The following is a 22,482-nucleotide window of genomic DNA, read 5'->3' as shown; positions in this document are numbered from 1 at the left end:
GCTTTTTCTCTACTTTGTAACACATGTTCCTACTGAATTCTCTTTTTATGCCTACCAATTCACAGGCTAATTAAAAACTATATTATTAGTCACATTTCAATAAAGAAAAATATTTTCTTGGGGTTTGTTTATTCATCTTATTTGCTCTTCCTCAGAGATCACATTATCTTTAAATAGTTAAAACATATTTTGGAACAGAAGGAGGCCTATCTAACACCATCTATCCATCTCCACCTATCCGTCTAGCACTGGTAACCTGTAATCAGTGCAAATGTCCCGTATTACTTTTAGTTTGGCTTTAGTTTAAAGTCAATAGTTTTTAAAAAAACAAACAAACAAAACTTCTCATCTATGAGGGTTAGAAAAGCAAAATCAACAGGAGATTGGTCTATCATTAACCTTTAGTTATGGTATCGTGAGCAGTTCTTCAGGCTCTTACACAAGATGACATAAGTGGCTAAGTGTTTCAGAAAATGTGAAACACTGAAATTTGGTCTCAGAAGACTCAGGGATCTGAGGGTATGTCTAGACTGCAACCCTCTGTCAGCAGAGGGATGCAGATTAGGCACGTCGACATTGCAAATGAGGCAGGGATTTAAATATCCCGTGCCTAATTTGCATAAAAATGTCCACCGTGTTTTGCCGACTCAGCACTTTGTCAGCAAAAAGCAGCAGTCTAGAGGAGGATCTGTTGAGAAAGAAAGCCTTTTTCGACAGATCCCTTATGTTTCCTGCATGGAGGTTTACAGGATCTATCGAAAAAGGCTTTCTTTCTCGACAGATCCCCCTCTAAACTGCCACTTTTTGCCGACAAAGTGCTGAGTCAGCAAAATGCAGTGGCCATTTTTATGCAAATTAGGCACGGGATATTTAAATCCTGCCTCATTTGCAATATCAACCTGCCTAATCTGCATCCCTCTGCCAACAGAGGGATGCAGTCTAGACATACCCCAAATGGATACAGAACTTTTTCCCTCACTTAACTGGTAAGTTCTGACTGTAAATTCAGACAAACTCCTTTTTTATTTGTCAGAATCTATGAAGAATTCTAAAACTCTAAGTTTATAAAAACACTAATCAAGATCAGCCTGAAAAACAATCTATAATCAGAGGGCATAAATCTCATCTTACGTCTCTGCTACATACAAACCTTTGTGACAAACAAAATGCAAGAGTTATTACTTTCCGTGGGGTTAAAATTCAGTTAAATTGCTTAGGCCACATCTACACTAGACCTGCAAGGTTGGGTTAAGGTACGTAACTCCAGCTACATAAAATACATAGCTGGAGTCATCTTATCTTAAGCTGAGTTTGGTGCCATTATCACAGAGGGGATTCATAAGTGCAAACATGCCTGTCAGCTTCCCTTACTCGTTGCAAGGAGTTCTGGTGCTGACTGGAGTCACCCTCAGCATTTGATTTAGCGAGTCTTAACTAGACCTGCTAAATCGAACGCCAGAAGATCGATCTTTAGTGTGGCAAATGAAGACGTGGCCTTAGTCTCCTTGCTTTTCCTAACTATCCCAAGGAGTGAAATGCACTCAAGGGGGATTGACATAACAAGCTGGATCCAGGCATATTACCAGCTGGCTCTGAGAAAGTTCCCCACATTGCTTTGCAAGTGCACCTCAGAAATACACTAGTCCTGGTTCTCTCTTGAGCAGAGATTGCCAAAGTGTTTGACAAGCAGCCTTACTAGTAAACTTTTTGGTTATGCTGAAATAACTCTGAATTCACACTGATGTATCTGTACAGAATATAGCCAGCTTTAGTCAGCCCTATTAGTCTATGGCTAGATTCTGTCATTTTGTTCACACTATGGCTTGTCTTCATTACATGGTGGATCAACATTATGAGCTCTGTATAGCTTACTGAACAAATATGAGACACCAGAACTATAATTAGAAGATGATATAGGTGAGAGAGGATTAAACTCACCCGCAATATTTCTTCCACGCAGCTGGAGTCATTAGGAAGGCTAACCTAGGTTTAAAAAAAAAAGTCAGTCAGTAACAGAATGCAAAGTTTATTGGTTAAAAGCAATTAGGAAGTAAACAGATCTAATAAACCACAGCTAACAAAGAAATGCCCCATTATTTGAAAGCCATTTCATCCAATGATCATTACCAACGGAATTTTCCAATTTAAATCAATCTGAATCAGTTGAAAGATACATCGCTACAGTTCCTTAAGGTATTTTCTTAAGTGTGTTGCTACAAACAGTAATTTGGAACGAGCTTAGTACCTGGATTTCCCCACAGTTAAATACCGTGACTAAAATTGCTGGAATCTTTTATAAAAGTTGATGATATAATTGTTACTCCAATACACAGAGTTCGTGAGAACATTGGATAGATTTTAATGGCAGATGCTGATTCTTCTCTAAGGCTACATCTATACTGCAGACTCCTTTTGGAAGAAACTTTTCCAGAAGAAATCTTCCAGAAAAAGAGAGCATCCACACTGCAAAAGCACATCAAAAAAGCAATCTGCTTTTTCGAAAGAGAGCATCCACACTGAATGGACGCTATCTTGCATTTCAGCTGTGATTACTATCGATAGAGTGGCCACCAGGGAACCTGTGCATTTTCCTTTTTCCTCTTCTTTTGAAAGAACTCCCTCTTCCCAATCCACATACGCCTTTTTCCAAAAGAGCTCTTTCAGAAAAAGGCTTCTTCCTCATAGAAAGAGGATTACCAATGTTGGAAAACCCCCTCTGTTGTTTAGATTTTCTTTTGGAGGAACACGATTACAGTGTGGATGTAGCTGAAAAATGGTCATTTTTCAAAAAAACCCTCTGTAGTGTAGATATACCCTTACTTTGTGGGCCTATTACAGGTTTCATGTCGTCTAAAGACTGTAAAGCACACATGAATTCATCTGGAGAGTTTTGAGACATCTTCCATATCTCTTAACATATGCATTACATCTACACATGTACACACAAAGACAGGCAGATGTTCATAAAATCTTGCAGGTAAGCAGTCTAGTTTTTTAAATCTCACTGATGCTCTTTGTTAATTACCCATTCTAAATGTAGGAAAGAGCACAAATACCCTAAATACTATAAATAAATATATAAGGAATAACTGTCAGGATTTTAAGAGCGCTTGCTGTGTGTGTAAATACACTGTGTAGCAGTTAAGGTGTATGCATCTACAACAGTTTTTATTCTGGCTATCTTGCATGGGTACACTAGACTCAGGGGAGTATGTGTAACCATCACCAGGTGAATTGAACCTGGGGAGCTTAGTGTAGGAACCTCTACAGCTTGAGCTATAAAGGCAGCTGGCTCTCAGGTTAGGCTGTAGAGCTCCCTTGTTCTTATCTCTCGCTGTAAGTGGTCTAAATGCCACTGCATGGGACAATGAACCATACCCACTAGGTGTGTGGGTTACATATGCACAATGAAGCCACTCTGAGTGCACACTGCAGCCACAATTTGGGGGATATTGTCAAAGGTGCCCTTGAAGCCTTTGAAAAAAATACACCTTGCCTTTGGTTACTAGTGCTTGGTAGGCGAAGCTAGCCCATAGCCACACCTCTTTTCCTCAGTCCCCACCCACATCAGCACAGGCTGCCGCGCATTGGCTAGGACAGCCACTAACTGCGTATTCCTCCCAATTCTCAAATCTCGATGCAAGCAGGCTGTTCAACTTAACAGAATTATAGAACCGAGAAACGAGACCAACCTATCACATCTTCTGCAGGACTCTTTTCCTGCAAACGCTTTGACTACTTTGGCCAATCTAGTTCTAAAAGTCTTAGGCTAGGGCACTTCCACACTTCCTTTGAAAGACTATTCCATGCTTTATCGATCTCACTGTCAGGATATTTTCCCTGACAAATAGGCTGTATTTTCCCACATTTCATTTTATGCCCTCGTTTCTACATATAACCCCCTCCCTCACTTTAATTATTCCAATCACCCCATGATATTTACATCATTCTTATTCCTCTTGTATACTGTGCATTTAATTCGTATCATCTTTTCTAATAGCCCATTCTCTCCACCCTCGCTCTTCATTTTGTTTCTCTTTTCTGAACTTCCTACGATGTATCAAGTATCTCAGTAATGAAGTGCCCAGAAGTGAATATGACAAATGTGGCTCTTCGTTACACTGTTTAAAACAGGAGTAATTCTACTGACTTTATCCATCCCACCAGCCCTTATGTTGGATCTACCTGTGGGAACATTTGGGTTAAGATAAATATCCCTTTTCCCCTACATTCTACCTAACTAAAGTCTAGCTAACAAGCTCTGGGGTAAAACCTTGACTTCACTGAAGCCAATGGAAGTTTTGCCATTGATTTCAGTGGCCTGGATTTCCATGCCAGGTGTCTTTGAAAGCATCACCTGCACATTTTATAACTTCTGTTTCACCAATCTCTGCCCTAATTGCCTCCTAACCCACTTTTTTCATTCCTTCATCCTTCTTCCTCTTGATAGCTTCTAACTTCTTTTCTCACCTGCACTTTTGCCTTTTTTCCTATACCATGTACTGCTTCCCAACTAACAAAACCCAAATGCACCTCCCCGGTTATATGTTCCAGATTGAGTGACCACCCATGACTAAACTTTGTATTCCAGTGTGCAGAAATTTTCCATTTGCATCCCTGGAACGATTAGTTTTTTGGGGCAATGCAGTTCTTATTTACTTGACATAGTTCTCCTAACACACCACCCTATATAAGATTAAGAAATAAAAATATAAATACACAATTATGCACAGCACTATATACGTTTAAGAAATAATAATATCAACACACAATTTTACTTTAGTGAAACCTATTTTATATTCCGTAATCACAACCTGCTTCTGCTGACAACACTCACTAATAGCTGTAAATGATCATGCATCAGTTTTGTTAATGGCAAAGGAGATTTCTTTTAATGTCTTGACAGAACTTTTGTTCCCTTTGGCATTGCTTTGCTTAGAATCCTGTGTATTAAGGTAGCACATGATGCCAAAGTGCTGTGATTGTCATACAGGGAGACCAAAGCAGGAGCAGGCACAAAGTGGAAAACATTTAGATTGATGCAAAACATTAAAAGAGTAATTATTACAACAGGGATATCATAGAGAAAATCAATGTAAGTCTTTCAGTACATTATTATTAATGGCTTTTTAATAGAATGAGACCATTTTTTTTTCTAATTTCACAGTGCTGTTCCACATTCTCAGGCTATGTCTACACCAGCGGTTCTCAAACAGTGGAGCCGGACTAGGGATGTTAGATAGGATGTAACTGCATCAAAATTTAGCGGTTACACAACTATTCAATAGTGCCCGGGTGCAGCAGCCAGTGCACTCTGTCCCCGCTCCTTGGAAGCCGCTTTCTACCCTGCGCTGCTGCCTCTGTATCAGAGGCAGCAGCATAGGGTGGCAAGCAGGAGCTGGTCCGCGAGGGGAGTTGGTTTTAAGGCAGCAGGGTGGGGTGGTAGCTCTCCATGGACAGAGGATGCTCTGCGGCAGCAGTCCCTGTCCATGGGGCTGGCAGGGACTGCTGTCGCGCAGCAGCCTCTGTCTGTGGGGAGCTAGAACCCCCAAGGACAGGGGCTGCTGCCAGTGATCAGCCTCTGTCTGTGGCAGGCTCAGGCTCACCGTGGACAGAAGCTGCTTCATGGCAGCCCACCATGCGCTGCTACCTCTGATAGAGACAGCAGTTGGTGGGGGTGGGTCTGGCAATAGACTGGCTAAGGACCAGCGATGAAGCCTGAGGCCCACCACCTAGGACTCAGCATTTGGTTTCAGCCCTGAGTGGCAGGACTCAGGTTATAGGTCCCCTACCCAAGGATGTAGCCGTTGGATTTGGCCCCTCTGTTTGGATGGTCAGGCAGGCTCAGACTTTATTCCCCCTCCTCGGGTCACGTAGAAATTTTTGTTGTCAGAAAAGAGTTGTGGTGCCATGAAGTTTGAGACCCCCTGATCTACGCCGCTACGTAAGTTGGTATCATTTATGTCACTCAGGGGCATGAATAAGCCACTCTCTCAGCAACATAAGTTACACTGACCAAAGCAACAACATGGACAGAGTTATACTGGGAGAAGAGCTTCTCCCGCCGCTCGTTGCGGGGTGGACTAACTAAATTGATGAGAGAGCTCTCTCCTGCCAACTTAAAGTAGCAAAGGCTGCATCCTGTCGCTGTAAGCTCTCTAGGGTAGCCATAGCTTAAGTAACTCAAAAAGCACACCTCTCAGATACTTAGGCCAATGCTACACTTAGGATGAAAGTTGACTTAAGATATGCAATTCCAGCGATGAGAATTGTGTAACTAGAGTCGACGTACCTTAAGAAGAAAGCAGCTTCCCCACAGTGGGAGATCGATGGTAGAAACTCTCCCATTGACTTCCCTTAATCCTTGCAACCCCATGGAGTGCTCGGGTTGACAAGGGTCAATTTAGCAGGTTCTTACTAGACCCACTAAATCCCTCAAGATTGATCTCCAGAGCATTGCTCTCCGGGTAGGTATAGGCAAGCTCTTAGTCTATTCTGAAAAAAGCCCTTTCAAAGTGTGAATCAGAAATTGCAGATTAATTGCCCCAAAACATTTGCAATCAGCTTACAAATCCAAGTGGCATTGCATAGCATGTTACAAGATCCATGCAGATATTCATCAGGACAGAGAGAAATATAGGTAATGGATATTTGTAGTCTACAGGACTATTAGTGCTGTGGGAAATTATTATTAACATTTATAATACATAAATATTTTATTGACACTAGACATATGAAAATGTCCCATATGAAATTCTACCATTCTCCTAATATATAGAAAAATCACGTGGTTTGAGTGCTACAAGACGATATTTTTAAAGCTATCATCAGCAGTCACATATAAGCAGAAACACTCGGACGTTAGATTTATACATACTTTTTTGAACCTGTCTACCTTTGTGAGCAATACAATCTAACTTAACAGGAAGGATCGATTCTAGGAATTACGTTTTGTCAAAACCAAGTGCTTGCTGCTCGCATCATGAACTCTTTTCTCTTTCTGCAGAGTATTCATGAACTTCTGATTAAAGAACAGTTAATATTACATAAGCTGCAGAGATAAGTCCTGAGGTAATGTGACTTCAATCATACCAAAAAGATTTCACAAATTACATGGCATACTGAATACCTCTTCCAATTTCATTTCAATCCACTGAAACTCCTTTGCATCAAAAGATTTTGTGTTTACTGTAAAACATTGCTTCTAGGCGGAAAAAAGAGGTCACACAATCAGAATATTCCACCTTAAAAACCAGTCTCACAAATGAAAGAGCACATGACGTGGAACCTAAGCGTTTAATATATAACGTGATTGGCAACATGTTAAATTCTGGGAAGGAGGTAAGAAGAACACTAGAAGGTAGGGAAAATAGTTTTAATAGTATGCAAATCAAATGACCATGGCTGACCTGTTATAATATCTGATGAGTAATGTTGATATAACCTTCCATTTATTCATTCGGTAATTCCTTGGCCACACTCTAGTCTTGAACAATGTATAACTCGCAAGAGTTTGGATTTTGATTATGCTACATAGCAAAATTATATAATGTGCCTTTTGGTGTTTGACAATATGAAAGTTTCAAAGGAGAAGACACTTTTTTGAAATACCACATTGTAAAAGAGTGGAATAAGAAAGGAGTGGGGAGAAGAACTCGGCTAAGAACTAAAAACTTCCAAAAAGCTTGTGGGAAGTAGTGCATATTATTCTAGTCCTGAAAACTCACATTCAAGTTTTGTAGTCAGTATCAAACGATGGACGATCCACTTGGTAGGACTAAAGGATTGTATTTTAATTAGGACAAAGTGTTCTTGCACAATTCCCCTGATTTTACTGTTGCACAGTTGGCATTCAACAAATAATGTACCTTTCCTATCTCTGTCATATTGGAAACATAAATGTTTCATGTTAAATGCAAATAAGAGCCCATTCTTCAGTTGCTTTTGAGCATCATGAAATACACATATCAACGGATCCACTTCCTGTGTAATATCCTTTATCTCAGAACCCACTGTGGACTCAGAGAGATTAAGCTAATGCTCCTGTTTACCTCTGTGGATATGCATTGATTTTTCACTTACTTGCATGAAAAATCCTTTACACGCACCTTGATCAATCATTTTGATTGTGCACTACAGGGTGATAAGACAAAAACTCTTCTAAAGCCAAGAATGGCAATGACAGGACCCGACTTGACTAATTCTATGGTTGCCTTCAGTTCCTTCAATGTCACCTGTAGTGAATATCGTGTGGGAAGTGGATTAGTCTGTACTAACAATTGCAACTTTGCCAGGTATGGTGGAAAGAAGAGGCTTTGCTCGGGTAAAATTTACAATCCAACCCTTAGTATGCATTCAGCTAAACCCTTCTAGGTTGCTAGTGTGATGGATTTGTTAACAAACAGCTTTCAACCAAAACACCTGTCTGGAAGTGTGGCATGAAGATTACTTAACAAAGGTAGGCAGCAGAAGTGGGGGGTACTACTGAAGAAGACAGATGTCACATCCTCCCATCATTGCTGCATTTTTTGTTGCTCATCTCTGTGCTGGATCAGATTTTGCTATATCTGGACTAAACTGTGTGAACCAGAAATGGTATGTCAGTGGCACGAAGGTTATTTCCCCCTTATATTTATACCCAAAGGCAGTTTTGCCCATTTCTGCAACGGTATTTGCACTGCCAGCTCCCAGTTAGTTTTCCATGTACGGTCATCCTTAAGCCTTTTTCACACTCTTACTTTTCTAGATGGCAGTCTATCCCGCAGGCAGTCTCCGTGCTATTTATTGCCTCTCCTGAGGTGGATTGCTCTGTATTCATGTGTAGTGAATTTCATGGCATTCCATCCCACTGGTCCAATGTCCCCTGGTCACCTTCTAATTTAGTCCTCCTGTCTGTTTCTGACTTCACTAACATTTTATCCCAAAAGGAACATTCAGATCAAAGATGCCTGCAATAAACATCAAGCTAATTTCACTAGCTGGGAGTTTCCTGGGTATTCCTTACTACCTTGAGTGCCAACTGATTAAAACAGGTGCAGCAAATGAACAAGAAGTGCTTAGCTTGGTGTTATTTCCTTCATGAAGTCATCACCAACATATTTCAGGACTGTGTGCGTTTGGGGTACTCAGGAACCCGAATGGAATCAAAACAGCAGTATTCAAATAAATCCAATTTGAGCTGACTTGTCTGGTATTCAGACATGTTATGTCACAGGGCTATTTATTCCTCAGAGAGTCATTTATGGGTCTGAATTAACATACATCTGCCACCTTCTCAAAACACCTCCAACATGCAGGAACTAAAATACAATGAGAAGACTAGATTGCACAAACATCTCCCTGCGGCATTCAAAAGTCCGTGAAAAAAACCAAACATGTAAATACAATATAAAAAAGCAAATAATAAAATTCATGCCTGCAGCACAAATAGAACAGCATCCCCCATACACACCGTTTACATAAATGTTGCACCATGGAGATGTTATGTCAATCTCCAAAGTTACTAAAGAATCTGAACAAGTTGCAATTACTGAACTAAATTCTAACATCAGTTCACTGATACAACCACATCTACAGCCCATTTCATGGGAGAAGAATCCAGTCCTATTTCATGCGTAAAATAAGTTAACTATGAAAACAATTCTGGGACCTGATCAGAAGCCTGTTTAAGTTAATAGAATGATTCCTGCTGAACTCAATGGGATCTTGGGGGAAAAAAAACCCTAGTTCAGGTGTCAAAGCTGTTAACTTCAGGTAACTTCAATTTTCTACACAAAGCTAATGATCCTAATATGCTCATCTCCAATAATTTCCTCTATCTGCTGAATAAAATGACAAGGTCAGTGCATACATATAAAAGAATAGTCCAAAGTTCTGAAAGAATTATATGTCATTTATGGATACTGACTGAAATAGTTTGGAAGTTCAGCAGTACAATAATACCAATCAACATATCATCGCACTGCCCAGCCTTAATCAAGTAGGCATTTGTAACACTTGCAGTAGTTTTACTTGTGACCAAAACTTTCTGTTTATTTCAATCCAAACTGTTTTTTTAAGGCCCCACCGATATTGGAAAAGAGCAAACTATTACAAACTACAATCTCTTCAGAAAGATAAGCACTCGAGTTGGCTTGTATCCAACTAATAAAAGAAAGTTCTAAGATTAGATCTAAGAAGAACTAATAAAAGAAAGTTCTTCACTCAGCGCACAGTCAACGTGTGGAACTCCTTGCCAGAGGAGGCTGTGAAGGCTAGAACTATAACAGAGTTTAAAAAGGAGCTACATAAATTCATGGAGGTTAGGTCCATAAAAGGCTATTAGCCACAGGGTAAGGAATGGTGCCCCTGGCCTCTGTTTGTCAGAGGCTGGAGAGGGATGGCAGGAAACAAATTGCTTGATCATTGTCTTTGGTCCACACCCTCTGGGTCACCTGGCACTGGCCACTGTCAGCAGACAGGATACGGGGCTAGATGGACCTTTGGTCTGACCCAGTATGGCCATTCTTATGTTTTTATCCAGTTTGACTGGACCGCCCAGACAAAAAGGGACTCTGTTGGCTCCAGTCAGTATGGATGACTGGGCTGTTAAAAGTCCAGTCGGCTGCACAGAAGAACTAAGGCAGGGTCTCTATCCAGCTCTGTGTGGCTGCTGGAAGTGGATGGCATAGCCTTGTGGTCCCTAGGGGGTGCTTCTGGGAACCACATGAGGCTAGTGCCACCTGGAGCCTGTACCCCAAACCTCACCCCAATATACAGCCCTGAGCCCCTCCCAAGCCCAGACCCCCTCCTGCACTCCAAACCCTTCAGCTCCAGCCCGGAACCCCCTCCTGAACCCAAAATCCCTCAGCCCCACCAAAGAACTCGCACCTCCAAATGGAGCATTCACTTCCTGCCACACCCCAACCCATTCCCCTGTCCTGATCTCCCTCCTGCACCCCAACCTCTCATCCCCACCCCTATCTCTGGCTCACACCCCAAGCCAGAGACTTCACTCCTTCCTGCCCCCCAAACCCGATGCTCTAGCCCAGTGAAAATGAGCAAGTGAATAAGGGGCTATATCTACGCTACAGAATTTTTTCGGAAAAACAACTGTTTTTCCGAAAAAACTTCACTTATGTCCACACTGCAATTGTGTTCTTTCGAAAGAAAATAGAACAGTGGATTTTTTTCCGACATCGGTAAACCTCTTTCTACAAGGAAGAAGCCTTTAAAAGGTTAAGAATCAGTGGTTGTGTGTCCGCGTTAACAAAATGAACTTGCAGATTTTGTTTGGTTAACTCTGTTTAAAAAAAACCAAGCTAAACAAACAAACAAAAATCCCCAAAAAACAACAAAGAAAACGACCGAAAACTTGCTGAATGAAAAAGAAAGTAAGTTGCTCCTATACAAAACATGAAAACAGGGAGAGTAGGCTCATGTCTACACTCTGGGGCAGATCAACAATGCCGCAATGGATCTTTTGGAGTTCGATTTAACAGGTCTAGTTAAACCCACTAACTCAAACTCATAGGGCTCCCCCATCAGGGATGATATTCCTGCTCCTGTGAAGAGTAAGCAAAGCCAATGAAGGCAACGGCTCCTGTTAGATTTCTGTTGTAAGGATGGAAGGGAAACTCGAATCAAGGTATGTCGACTCCAGCTAAGTAATTAACATAGCTGGAGTTGTGTATCTTGATTTGACCTTCTCCTTAAGTGTAGACCCGGCCTAGCGTTTGCAACTTAATGGGAAACTGATCTAAATTCAAGCAGCTCTCTAAAAAACCTGGTCTTAGCCTTGTTAAATATGAAAAAAACTTCTGATGATCTGAACTGCCACTGGATGACACTTATCAAACCTACACAGTAGCCCTTTTTTGACAGTCTATAACAAAGACATCTGAAATGGAATAGGATCTTTTTACTACCTCCCTTTTAGTTATGTTTGAAATTAAAATGTGTTGTTCTATTAATGCCAAGGGACACTGCTAAAGGTATTCCATGCAGAAGTCATATACTTTTCTTGAGCTTCAGAAATCTCTTGGATCTAGTCTATGTGCATACTTCTGGTATTTCTGCTTTAACTGCTCACTAAAATAAAAGGATAGCTAAGAATAACTCACTTCCATTAGATTTATAAATCACATTAATTAATTCTACATCTCCAGTGATGTAAAGACCACACTCTAATGCAAGATCTAATTAAAGAAAAGAAAAGGGGGGAAAAACCCAAACACTGAAATTGAAACACAGAAGTAACTGTTTAGCCTCAAATTAATGAGGCGCTATACTAAGCAAGAATGTCCATAAATCCCTAATGAGGATTTTAAACACATTAAAACTTCCTAATACAAAGTGTTTGCCTTCCTTTTATCCAATAACAAATAAGCCAATAATTTTCTGCCTCTAAATGACACTATTAACTGTCATGGCATGTTTTATTTGATAAACCCTCCATTCAAATACAGTAAAACCAATTAATTTGCCTGCTGTGAAATGTGTTTCTTGATAGCTTTTATGTGATTTTTATTCTCAAAGAAATGTAAATAGGAGGTCAAGGTAGGTGCCTGATTTTGCTTAAAAAGATACCACAATAGCTATAGATTGGCTAGTCAGTTTGCATTTCAAATGAATTGAAAGATAACCTCCATTTTCAGGTCATCAATCACATAATGGCCTCCTGATAAGTAAACAGTTACAGATTAATAGTTTTATTACTAGGAAAACAGTCACATATTTGAGATGCGATCCTTACAAAATTACCGCTTTATTCCCTTGCAACTATTGGTTTGCAGCCACACTGCTTAGCCTCTCTGACTAGCTATCTCCCTATCTCCTCAGCCCAAGTCATTCAAAAAATGCACCCTAGATCTTTGTACTAAAGAAGCTGGTCTTTAACACTGGAGTATGATTCCACGGCTTTTATCTGGAAACACGACAATGTGTTAGCTTTTTGTGGCTGTTGTCATTGTCCGAAAAATCAATAGAACAAATAAAAGATATTTCTGGGATTTTTAAGGTTCCCATGGGACTTAATAGATGCAATTAGGGTACAAAGGCAACACCATGTTCCATCTGCCCCACAATTAAGGCGTATGCGAATCTCTCAGCTCTCCCAAGGCCGTGTCACTTAGGAAGATCAGTCTGCGAAAGGCACACACTTGACACCGTGCACTTCATAAAAGTGCTTTGCTGCTTTCAGTCTTTGCCCACGACGTGACTTGTATTGTGTTGTAAATAGAAGGCAAAATAGAGGATAATGCACGGCACACTGTGGTTTATGAGGCCTAACAGAATGCCAATTACCTTTACAACATGTGCACAGTTCCATCAGCCAGTGTCTTGCATTGTGGTTACACAGAGCAGTGGTTCCCAACCGCTGGGCCACCGACTGGTACGGGGCCGCGAACCGCTGGCTGGTGTGCTGCAGCAGGCTGCAGCGCAGCGGATGTCACACAAGGACCCAGCAGCCGTGGGCAGGGGCTCTTGGTGTTGGGGTCTGACAGGGGCTGCAGCAGCGCAGATGTCAGTGGCTCAGGACGGGCAGCAGAAAGTGACTGGCAGCCATTGCTTACGGTGGCTCTGGGGCCAGGGTCCGGGCTGGATCCCTGAGCTCTGGCAGGGCTGCTGTGGGGCCCTGGAGCCTGGGCAGCAGCCGGGAGGGGGAATCTCCAGCAGGGCCAATCTCGCTACAACCCAGGAGCCTCTTCCAGGGCAGTGCGCCCCTGGCCAGCCCCTGCTCGGGCAGCACTTGGGGAGCAGATAAGAGACATCCCTCTCTTGTCCCCTCTCCCCCTGGGAGCGGGGCCCCTGGTGCCCTGGGGCTACAGGAGGAGGGTCTGGCCCCAGGCTACTTCCAGCGGAGCTGGCTGCGATCCCTGCCCAGGGCCCAGGGGAGCTGTGGGACGAGGGAGCCAGCCCTTGGGGGTGGGACTGGAGGGGGCTGAAGAGGGGCCCGGGCTGATGGGAGTGGTGAGTGGGAACAGGGATGTGTGAGGCAGGAGGAGGAGGATACAGGAGATGCTTAAGGGAGGTTGGGGGGGATTCAGGGAAGACTCATGGGGCAGATGGGGGCAGGGTGCAATGGAGGGAAACTCTGAAGGGAGGTAAAGGGAGGATACGGGGAGGGGAGGCTGGGGGGAGACTATGGGAGTAAGAGCAGCCTGGCTGGGGAAGAGAGAGACACAGAACAGGGGTTGTACTGAAGGAGACAAGGGAGATAAATGGCAGCTCCCACACCCCATGGGGCAGGAGTGGGGGAGGGCAGAGGTGACTGGTGGTAGCATTTGGGGGCACCAGCTTCTAGGCCCCTGCAAAATTTCAGTTGCTATATAGCATGCCCCACATGCCTGTGCAGGTGCCCCTCCCTCTGCTGGCACCAGTCACCCCTGGGGGAGGGGCAGCCAGTGGGGAATTCTTTCTGTGAATTTTTTTTTAGTGTTGCAGATATCTGCAAACTGATACAATGTGACGTGTATTGTGTGCATACTGATGCCATGTAAAATAACACGTGACCTCTTAACATTAATTACCATAATGAGTATGCAAATATGCAAATGAAATGTTACCAGTCCACCAAAAGTTTGTGAATGGTTTTGTTAGTCCATGGTATGAAAAAGGCTGGGAAACGCTCACATAGAGAGGACACTTTATTTATTATAAACAAGAAAGAAAGAAAGAAAGAAAGAAAGAAAGAAAGAAAGAAAGAAAGAAAGAAAGAAAGAAAGAAAGAAAGAAAGAAAGAAAGAAAGAAAGAAAGAAAGAATCATACCAATACTGAATTTTAACCCCATAGCCCACTGCGGTGTCTACACTGCGGTGTTCTTCCAGAAAAAGGTACACAAATTGCAAATTGCAATTTGTGTACCTTTTTCCACTTCTTTTGTCAGAAGAAGCTTTTCTGACATTTGGCCCATCTACACGGGGCCAAATGTCAGAAAAACTCCTTTCTCTGGCACATTCCTTCTTCCTTGTGAAACGAGGTTTACAGGGATGCTGAAAAAGAAATTTCAGAAGAGCAGACGCATTTCTTGGACACGGCAGAGTTCTGGTATCCCGGAAAAACTCTGCAGTGTCGACATAGCCTTATTCAAATGACTGCTATAGATTATAAACCAGAACACGGGGTAATTCACGTATTGTAGCTGATTTTCAAACCTGTGCTCTCCTGCATGTGCACATTTCTTATTGCAGTAAGCAAATGTAATCTGCAAACTATCGCTGAAGATATCTGCCAAGTCTTCTTGGCACAAGCAAGGTGTGTTCATGGAAAGCAGGACGATGACAAATCAAAGATAGTGAAAATGCTTTGCAATTCTGTTCGCAGCAAGCTTAACAATCTGTGTTCCATATCGGACCAGATTGTTCTTTGAGCTGCAATCACCATCCGTGGAAGAAGTTTCTGCTGGAATAATCTGCCCCTTTGCTGCTTGGTTGGAATTTTTATACATACTTTCAAAGGAGTAAGCAAATCAACAAAATCTGTCTGCTCTTTAAACAAATTCCTAACTAACAGCTAAAATATTCATTTGACGCGTTTTTGACAAGTGTCTTAAAGTAATCATCTCCCTGATCAACAGAAGTAACAACGGCATGCTCGTCTCAAACCCTCAGCTTATTAACATGCAGGCATACACCACTTAAAAATATTTCTGTGAAAATGCAGTTTAACAGACAGCCAAGTACCCCACTTATTCTCTGGTGGACTTTAGAACCTTTTTTTCCATCATACCTGGGTAAAGCAGGTGTAACTCCATTGAAATCAATGGAGATAGGAGAGTATGAAACAGGTGGTAAGCTCAATCGGTCTCACATAGGGATGCGAAAGGTTAACCAGTTAATGGGTGATGCTTACCAGTTCCAGGTAACAGTTAACTGGTGAGAGCTGGAGCAGTTCCCCATCTGGAGGGCTGCTCCAGTCTCATGTTGGGACATTCACCTGTCTGTGGGGAGCCCAGACTTCCTGGGGGAAAGGGAACTCCAGCCCAGCCTCAGCAGGGGCTGGAGTGTGCTCCCCGCCATCCCACTCATGCCCCTTTTAATCAGTTAATCTGTTAAACACAATGTTTAACTGGTCACCCAATTAAACGGGATTTTACATCCCTAGAATCAGACTCAGTATGTTGTTTACACAGACCTAGTTCTAAAGGTATCTGCACCATGCAACCTATATTTTGCACATCTTTTTAAAGGGAGCTTCCTCGTGAAAGTCTGGACTGAGCTTCAAAGTGGCAGTATGCAGCCATCTGGAATTAACTGGGTGGATAAGCTCTAAATGAAAACATATTTAGAAATGATTGTTTTAAAAAGATCTGTGATGATCGCTCACAAGAACAACTTTTACATCTATCTCCTAATCAAGATTTTGGATGGGGCTAAAAACCACCTGACATCATTTCACTGGCGACCTTTTCAACTGTCAAATGCAGACAGATTTTTATCCTACAAGATTCAGGCCAAAGCCTCAAAGGTGCAGTGCCAGAGCATTAATCCATTTCACTAGACAGTCATTGAAATTATAATTCAAAGTTCAACTTACTTTAGCATTTTCTGCTGAAATACTTTTGGCAGCCCAGGGCAGAAAGTCGAAATCTGGTTTCCAATGGAGACCATTTCCAGTGGTTTCTAAATGTTGGCAGCGAAAATTCCTTATTGTCAAAGAGATCAGCAGATGCCGGCTTCCATTAATTTACTTTCTGTGACTGCTGCTCACTTTAGGAAGCCTTTCTTTACCTAAGGATGTTGACCTACTGCTGGACCCCATCAGAAACAGACAAGAAGAGACACTGATATATTAGGGGACTGGGGACACTTCAGGGAAATTTCCTACAGCAGCACTGGCAGATTCCACTACTTCCATTTATTCTGACTTATGCCATAAGCAGAAAAACAAGATTTGTAGAGAAGACACATAGCTGGAATCTGTAAAAGCTCCAAACTCAAGATAAATAAACCTATCCATATATATTACACTATCAAGAGCAATTCAGGAGTCTAGAGAATCAGTCAAAAGCCTTTCCTCTTCACAAGCAGCTTGTCATAAAAGCAAGGGAGACTTCTGGATCTGAAATAACATCACTATTTAAACTAGCCAATTGGCAGTGACTTCTTTGTTATAACGCATCTGGGTGGCCCAGAGGTCTTTGGGGAAGAAGTCTCCAATAAATCACAATGCATCATTAATGCTCATCTCCATCTATCTAAGCAAACACCTATGTGTACTTGTAAAATATGTTTCATTGAACCTGAAGTGTTTTCTTTCTTCATTTTATAGGTGGCACAGGCAACGAATGCATGACATTTTGTCCTCATTTTACAAGGGCTCTTTTTTAAAGGGCATCTCCTATTATACAATGACATGCTAGTCTGTCAACATTTTGAAAACTACAAATCTAACCGCTCTATAAATTATACTCCATCCCTATCCGTTCAAAGTTTCTTTAATCCTTAATGCAAAGACATTAGTCCCTTAATGCAAAATAATGAGACTAACACTGTGATGTAGGGTTTTGCACACTGGTGGATATCCACTTTATATCCGTGGGTATCCACGCCCGTGGATCTGAATGCAAGTACCTGCAGCTCATTTTTACAGATATGGATGTGGACGTGGATACAAATTTTGTATCTAGAACCCTGCAAATGTATGGATATGTGCTTTATATCTGCAGGTAGCCACATCTGTGGAAGTCAGTGTGGATATCCATGGCTCATTTTTGCAGCTGCAGATGTGGATACAAATTTTGTAGCCACGCAAGGCTCTATGTGCAAGCAATGGAAAGAAAATGGAAAACAATGATAATAAGAAGTGAATATTCATCATGATGTATATGTGGAGCGGGGGTGGGGAGAGGACTGAGTCATGGGATTCCGACTAATGTTAATTGGAGTTGAAAAGTTAGTTCACCAGGAAAAGCACTGAAGGTTTACCACAAAGACAGCATTATCTGGATAGGTACTGTTCCACTGAGAAGAAGGGATCTCATATCTCTGTTCTCAGGGGCAGATTGTTAATTAAGGAGAAAAGTGGCAGGTCATGCTGGACCGCACACCTCGCCTTAAAGAAATACATATTAGAAAAATGTGCACGCACTGAAAAAAATTGCAACATTCCAAAGGAACATCGGGCAGTTACTACAGGTTGAACCTCTCTAGTCCAGCACCCTTAGGATCAGACCTGTGCCAAACCAGAGAATTTGCCGAACCGCAGGAGGTTAATATTGTCTAGCAGCATCACCAACACTTCCGCTGATTACAGGGCTCTTAGAAGACATTTAGGGGTTAATTAGAGCTAAAGATCAGCACAGAACACTGAGCGCCAGAACTAGTAACTGTAAACAAACTTTATGGGACTGTGGGAAAGTTGGCCACACCCATGATAAGTGGACATCCAGTTAACTAAAATCATGCCGGACCACGGACATTGTTGGACCAAAGAGTGCCGGATTAGAGAGGTTCTATCTGTAGTCATCTTCCTGCACCCTCAGAAAGCATTTTCTTGGTACTTCCTGTTTCTGATCCTAGTACCTTGATGCTGCATAATCAGCCTGCTGTTATTCATATTTATGTGTGTGCACGTGCACGCATGTACACCTCTCCTGTTCCTTTATTCCTTTAAAAAAAAAACAGAAAAAGATCTGACTGCCCTGGAAGAGCCAGTGATCTAGAGCCAATGATCCAAAGTCTGTTGCTAACTTTATTTCCTATATGCAGCATGAACCTTAAACTGTAGCTCTTCATGCATCTCGCCTGCTGAAGCAGCACATGCATCATAGAATCCTAGGGCTGGGAGAGACCTCAGGAGTCACCGAGTCCAACCCCCTGCCCAAAGCAGGACCAACCCCAACTAAATCATCCCAGCCAGGGCTTTGTCAAGCTGGGACTTAACTTCTAGGAATGGCGATTCTACCACCTCCCTAGGGAACCCATTTCAGTGCTTCACCCCCTCCTAGTGAAATAGTCTTTGGATTCAGGGTTCCAGGAAGTGCCCCTCTATAAGCAATTTACCATGTTCTAGTTGACCCACATGTACTGTCTTCCATCCAAAGTGCAACTCCCTCTCTCAGCATTGAGATCAAGGGCATAATAAGTCCTTTAATAGGCAGGATGAAAAGGGGCACAACGTTCATTTTAACCCCTCCTTTTTTGCATTTAAGAAATGTATCATGTACATTTTTAAAAACTAATTTATTGAAATATTACAGAATAAATATGGAACAAGAGAAAATGGGAGGAAATTTTGGACCTATAAGATGGCTTTGTCATAGAATTGTTATGTGACCTCAAGGAAATCACTTGAACTTACTTCAGAGGGGTAGCCGAGTTCGTCTGTAACAGAAAAAACTTAAAAAACTACAAATAGTTTAGTAGCACTTTAAAGACTAAGTAACTATCCTCAGATGTTGTTAGTCTTTAAAGTGCTACTAGACTATTTGTTGGTTTTTAAGTTTTTACTTGAACTTACTGTTACCCAGTTAAATGAGATTTTACATCCCTAGAATCACACTCAGTATGTTGAGACTGGGATTTTTCAGTTTAGAAAAGAGGAGATTAAGGGGGGATATGATAGAGGTCTATAAAATCATGACTGGTATGGAAAAAGTGAAAAAGGAAAAGTTATTTACTTGTTCCCATAACATAAGAATTAGGGGTCATCACATGAAATTAATAGGTAGCAGGTTTAAAAGAAACAAAAATAAGTATTTCTTTGTGAAGCACACAGTCAACCTGTGGAACTCCTTGCCAGAGGATGTTATGAAGGCCAGGACTTTAACAGGGTTCAAAAAAAGCTAGATAAATTCATGAAGGATAAGTCCATTGATGGCTATTAGCCAGGATGGGTGTGACTGGTGTCCCTAGCCTCTGTTTGTCAGAAGTTGGGAATGGGCGACAGGGTCGGGATCACTTAATGATTCCCTATTCTGTTCATTTCCTCTGGGGGCACCTGGCATTGGCCAATGTCGGAAGGTGGATGAACCTTTGGTCTAACCCACTATGGCCATTCTTATGTTCTTACGAACTTCCCATGCCTTGGTTTCTCCACCTGTAAAATGGGGTGAATGACATTAATGGTGGCAATTGGGTTTGAGACTTACTACACTCAAGTGCTCTAAGACAGCGGTGCGCAATTCTGTCCTCCGGGGGAGGGGGGCACAGCGCCTTGATCCAGGCTGGCCGGTATTTTCTTTTCCTAGCTTGGCGCCTGTACATGTGGCAGGGGTCGGGGGAGTGGCAGGAGTGGAGCGGCAATTAAAGGGGCCGTGCTTTTTTTTTGTTCAACAAAAATTTTTCTGGACCCCTTTTTTTGGGTCCAAGGTTCGCAAATTCAAAAAGGTTGTGCACCCCTTCTCTAAGACCCTGTAGTGGGAAGTAATGCATAGGAATGACAAGCATCAGTGAGACAGCACACAAATGGAGATCCCTGATTGGCTGTAAATGTCAGTCCTCAGTAAATGGTCTGAACTGCCCCCCCCCCCGCCGTTATTTCCATTTTATAACTGAAATCAAGCATGACAGACTGATCATTTCAGGAGGAAAATGGCTGTTTGGGGATGAGTTCACAGCCTCATGCCCCACATCACACCTTGGAAATCTCCCAGCGATGTAGTGCTGCCATGCTTTTGTTCTTAAGCACAAAGAGCCTCCCAGCACCTGTCTGCTGGCTAAACTAACAAACCTGTGAGCTCTTTGTGCACGTGCCACTGTCATCCAGGGAGGTCTGTTTTTCAAGGCTCAGATTCTAGTGATATGTCCGCTAAACACAAAGCACGCAGCACAGTTTCATCTGTAGTTCACACCCCCAAGCAAAGCAAGGCGGGTCATGTAAGGTGTGCGTCTTGACTGCATGTCTGTGACAGGAATGGAGAAAGCACAAAATCCAAAAAGCCTGTCACAGGATCTACCTCCACATTTTGATTATAAGGCTGCAAACAGGAGGCATTCCCCTCCTAAGCAGTCCTGAGAGTAGGCTAATATAAGAACAGCAATACTGGCTCAGGCCAAAGGTCCATCTTCTCATATCACAACCTTCTGCCCAATCAGCACTGTCAGCCCCACCGTCCTGCAACTCACAGCCCAACTTGAGTTTCCATCATAAAATAGAACTAGAGGTAGGGACGTAAGCGACTAGTCGAGTAGTCGACTATCCACTCCACTAGTCACTTCTCCCCCTCCCCCATTGCTGCCTCTATCAGAGGAAACAAAGGAAGGAGCAGGAGCTAATGCTGGGCGGGGAGGAGCCAGCTTAAAAGCCCACTGCAGCTCTGTAATTTCCCCCTTTATTGACTAATCGAGTAGTCGATGGAAATTCCATCGACTACTCGATTAGTTGATTAAACGCAATATAACGTCCTTAACTGGAGGTGAGAAAACTCACCCTTAGATACTTCTTTTACTATTACTCATTGATAGTCCTGTCTGCAGCATGAGCACCAAAACTCAAGGGTGAGAGCTAGGGATTCCTGAATTCTAAGACTTGCTCTGATGCTTCAGATGCACCCACTCTGCCTTAGCCATGGGAAGTGAGACTCAATCTCTCCTTTGCAACTCACAAGCCTGTAAAAAATCCGGCCTCTAGTGTCCTCAGAGAGATGGATGGTGTCATTCCAATGCGAATAAATTAATGTTTGCAAATTACTATTCAATCCCATGAAATGAAATGAAGAGACCCTTAGAATGGAACAAACTGCCAAATTCTGATTGGCTGGTGAAAAATAAGGAGTTTTGTTTTAATTGGCTGAAAGGAAAAAGCTGTCATGTCCCGAAGGGCTGACAGGGAGAAACGGCTGGCATAATGATGCCTTCCCAGGTGATGAAGCTCCAAGACTTAATTCCATGTGTCACTGCAAGATAACACAGTCTCATATGCATATGATCTCATCAGCCCTTCAGCAGACAGGATTTTACTTGACATTTGGTAATATTAGTTTGGAGACATTCTTAATATGTTTGAAAAATACACAAACAAGAAAAAAGCAGCCCAATAAGCTAGAGACCACTTAAAGGAATAGCCAGTCACAGTAGTAATATTATTAAGTACAGTATAAGAATAGATAAATGACTGATAGGAATGCCAGGTTTTGGGAAGGTATTCGGCTTATGTCACTGATACATGCACATCCTTCTGGGTCTCTCGCAGGTGTGCCCACATCTGTACCCAGGCATGTGTTTGAAATAGCTATGCTCTTGTGTGTGTCTCGGTGTGTGTGAAGACAATACACAGATGGTGCGTGTCAGTGTGTGTGAAGACGTAGATAGTTAGTTAATCTTACCCCTACCAATGTGAGGACTAAGCCTACAGGAAGAAGAATGTCAGGATCGCTTTGGCCATTCTGGCTAACGAGTCCTCCTGAGCTCTGTCTGTGATCTCCAGCTTCCATACCTACTTCTGTCTAGAACATTGGTGGACCACATGCAGGATAAGCAGCTGGCGGGTCACCAGACAAGCCGTTTACCTCACATCAGCAGGTATGGCTGCCCACAGGTCCTATTCGCCATACTTTTCTG

General features: G+C 42.4%; 1 protein-coding gene across 4 annotated transcripts in view; it reads right to left on the bottom strand.

Moving 5' to 3' along the window:
• Window positions 1-22,482, bottom strand: part of AFF2 (ALF transcription elongation factor 2) — a 465,157-nt gene that overhangs the window by 207,456 nt on the left and 235,219 nt on the right. For all 4 annotated transcript variants that reach the window (XM_075941077.1, XM_075941079.1, XM_075941078.1 and 1 more), the window contains one exon: window positions 1,939-1,983. In XM_075941077.1, coding sequence (XP_075797192.1) covers window positions 1,939-1,983 — 45 coding nt within the window. The remainder of the gene's footprint in view (window positions 1-1,938; window positions 1,984-22,482) is intronic.

The sequence above is a fragment of the Pelodiscus sinensis genome, chromosome 13, assembly GCF_049634645.1.
Source record: "Pelodiscus sinensis isolate JC-2024 chromosome 13, ASM4963464v1, whole genome shotgun sequence".
Taxonomy (NCBI): domain Eukaryota; kingdom Metazoa; phylum Chordata; order Testudines; family Trionychidae; genus Pelodiscus; species Pelodiscus sinensis.
Note: the sequence above shows the minus strand (reverse complement) of the source record. Positions and strands in the feature narration are given on the sequence as shown.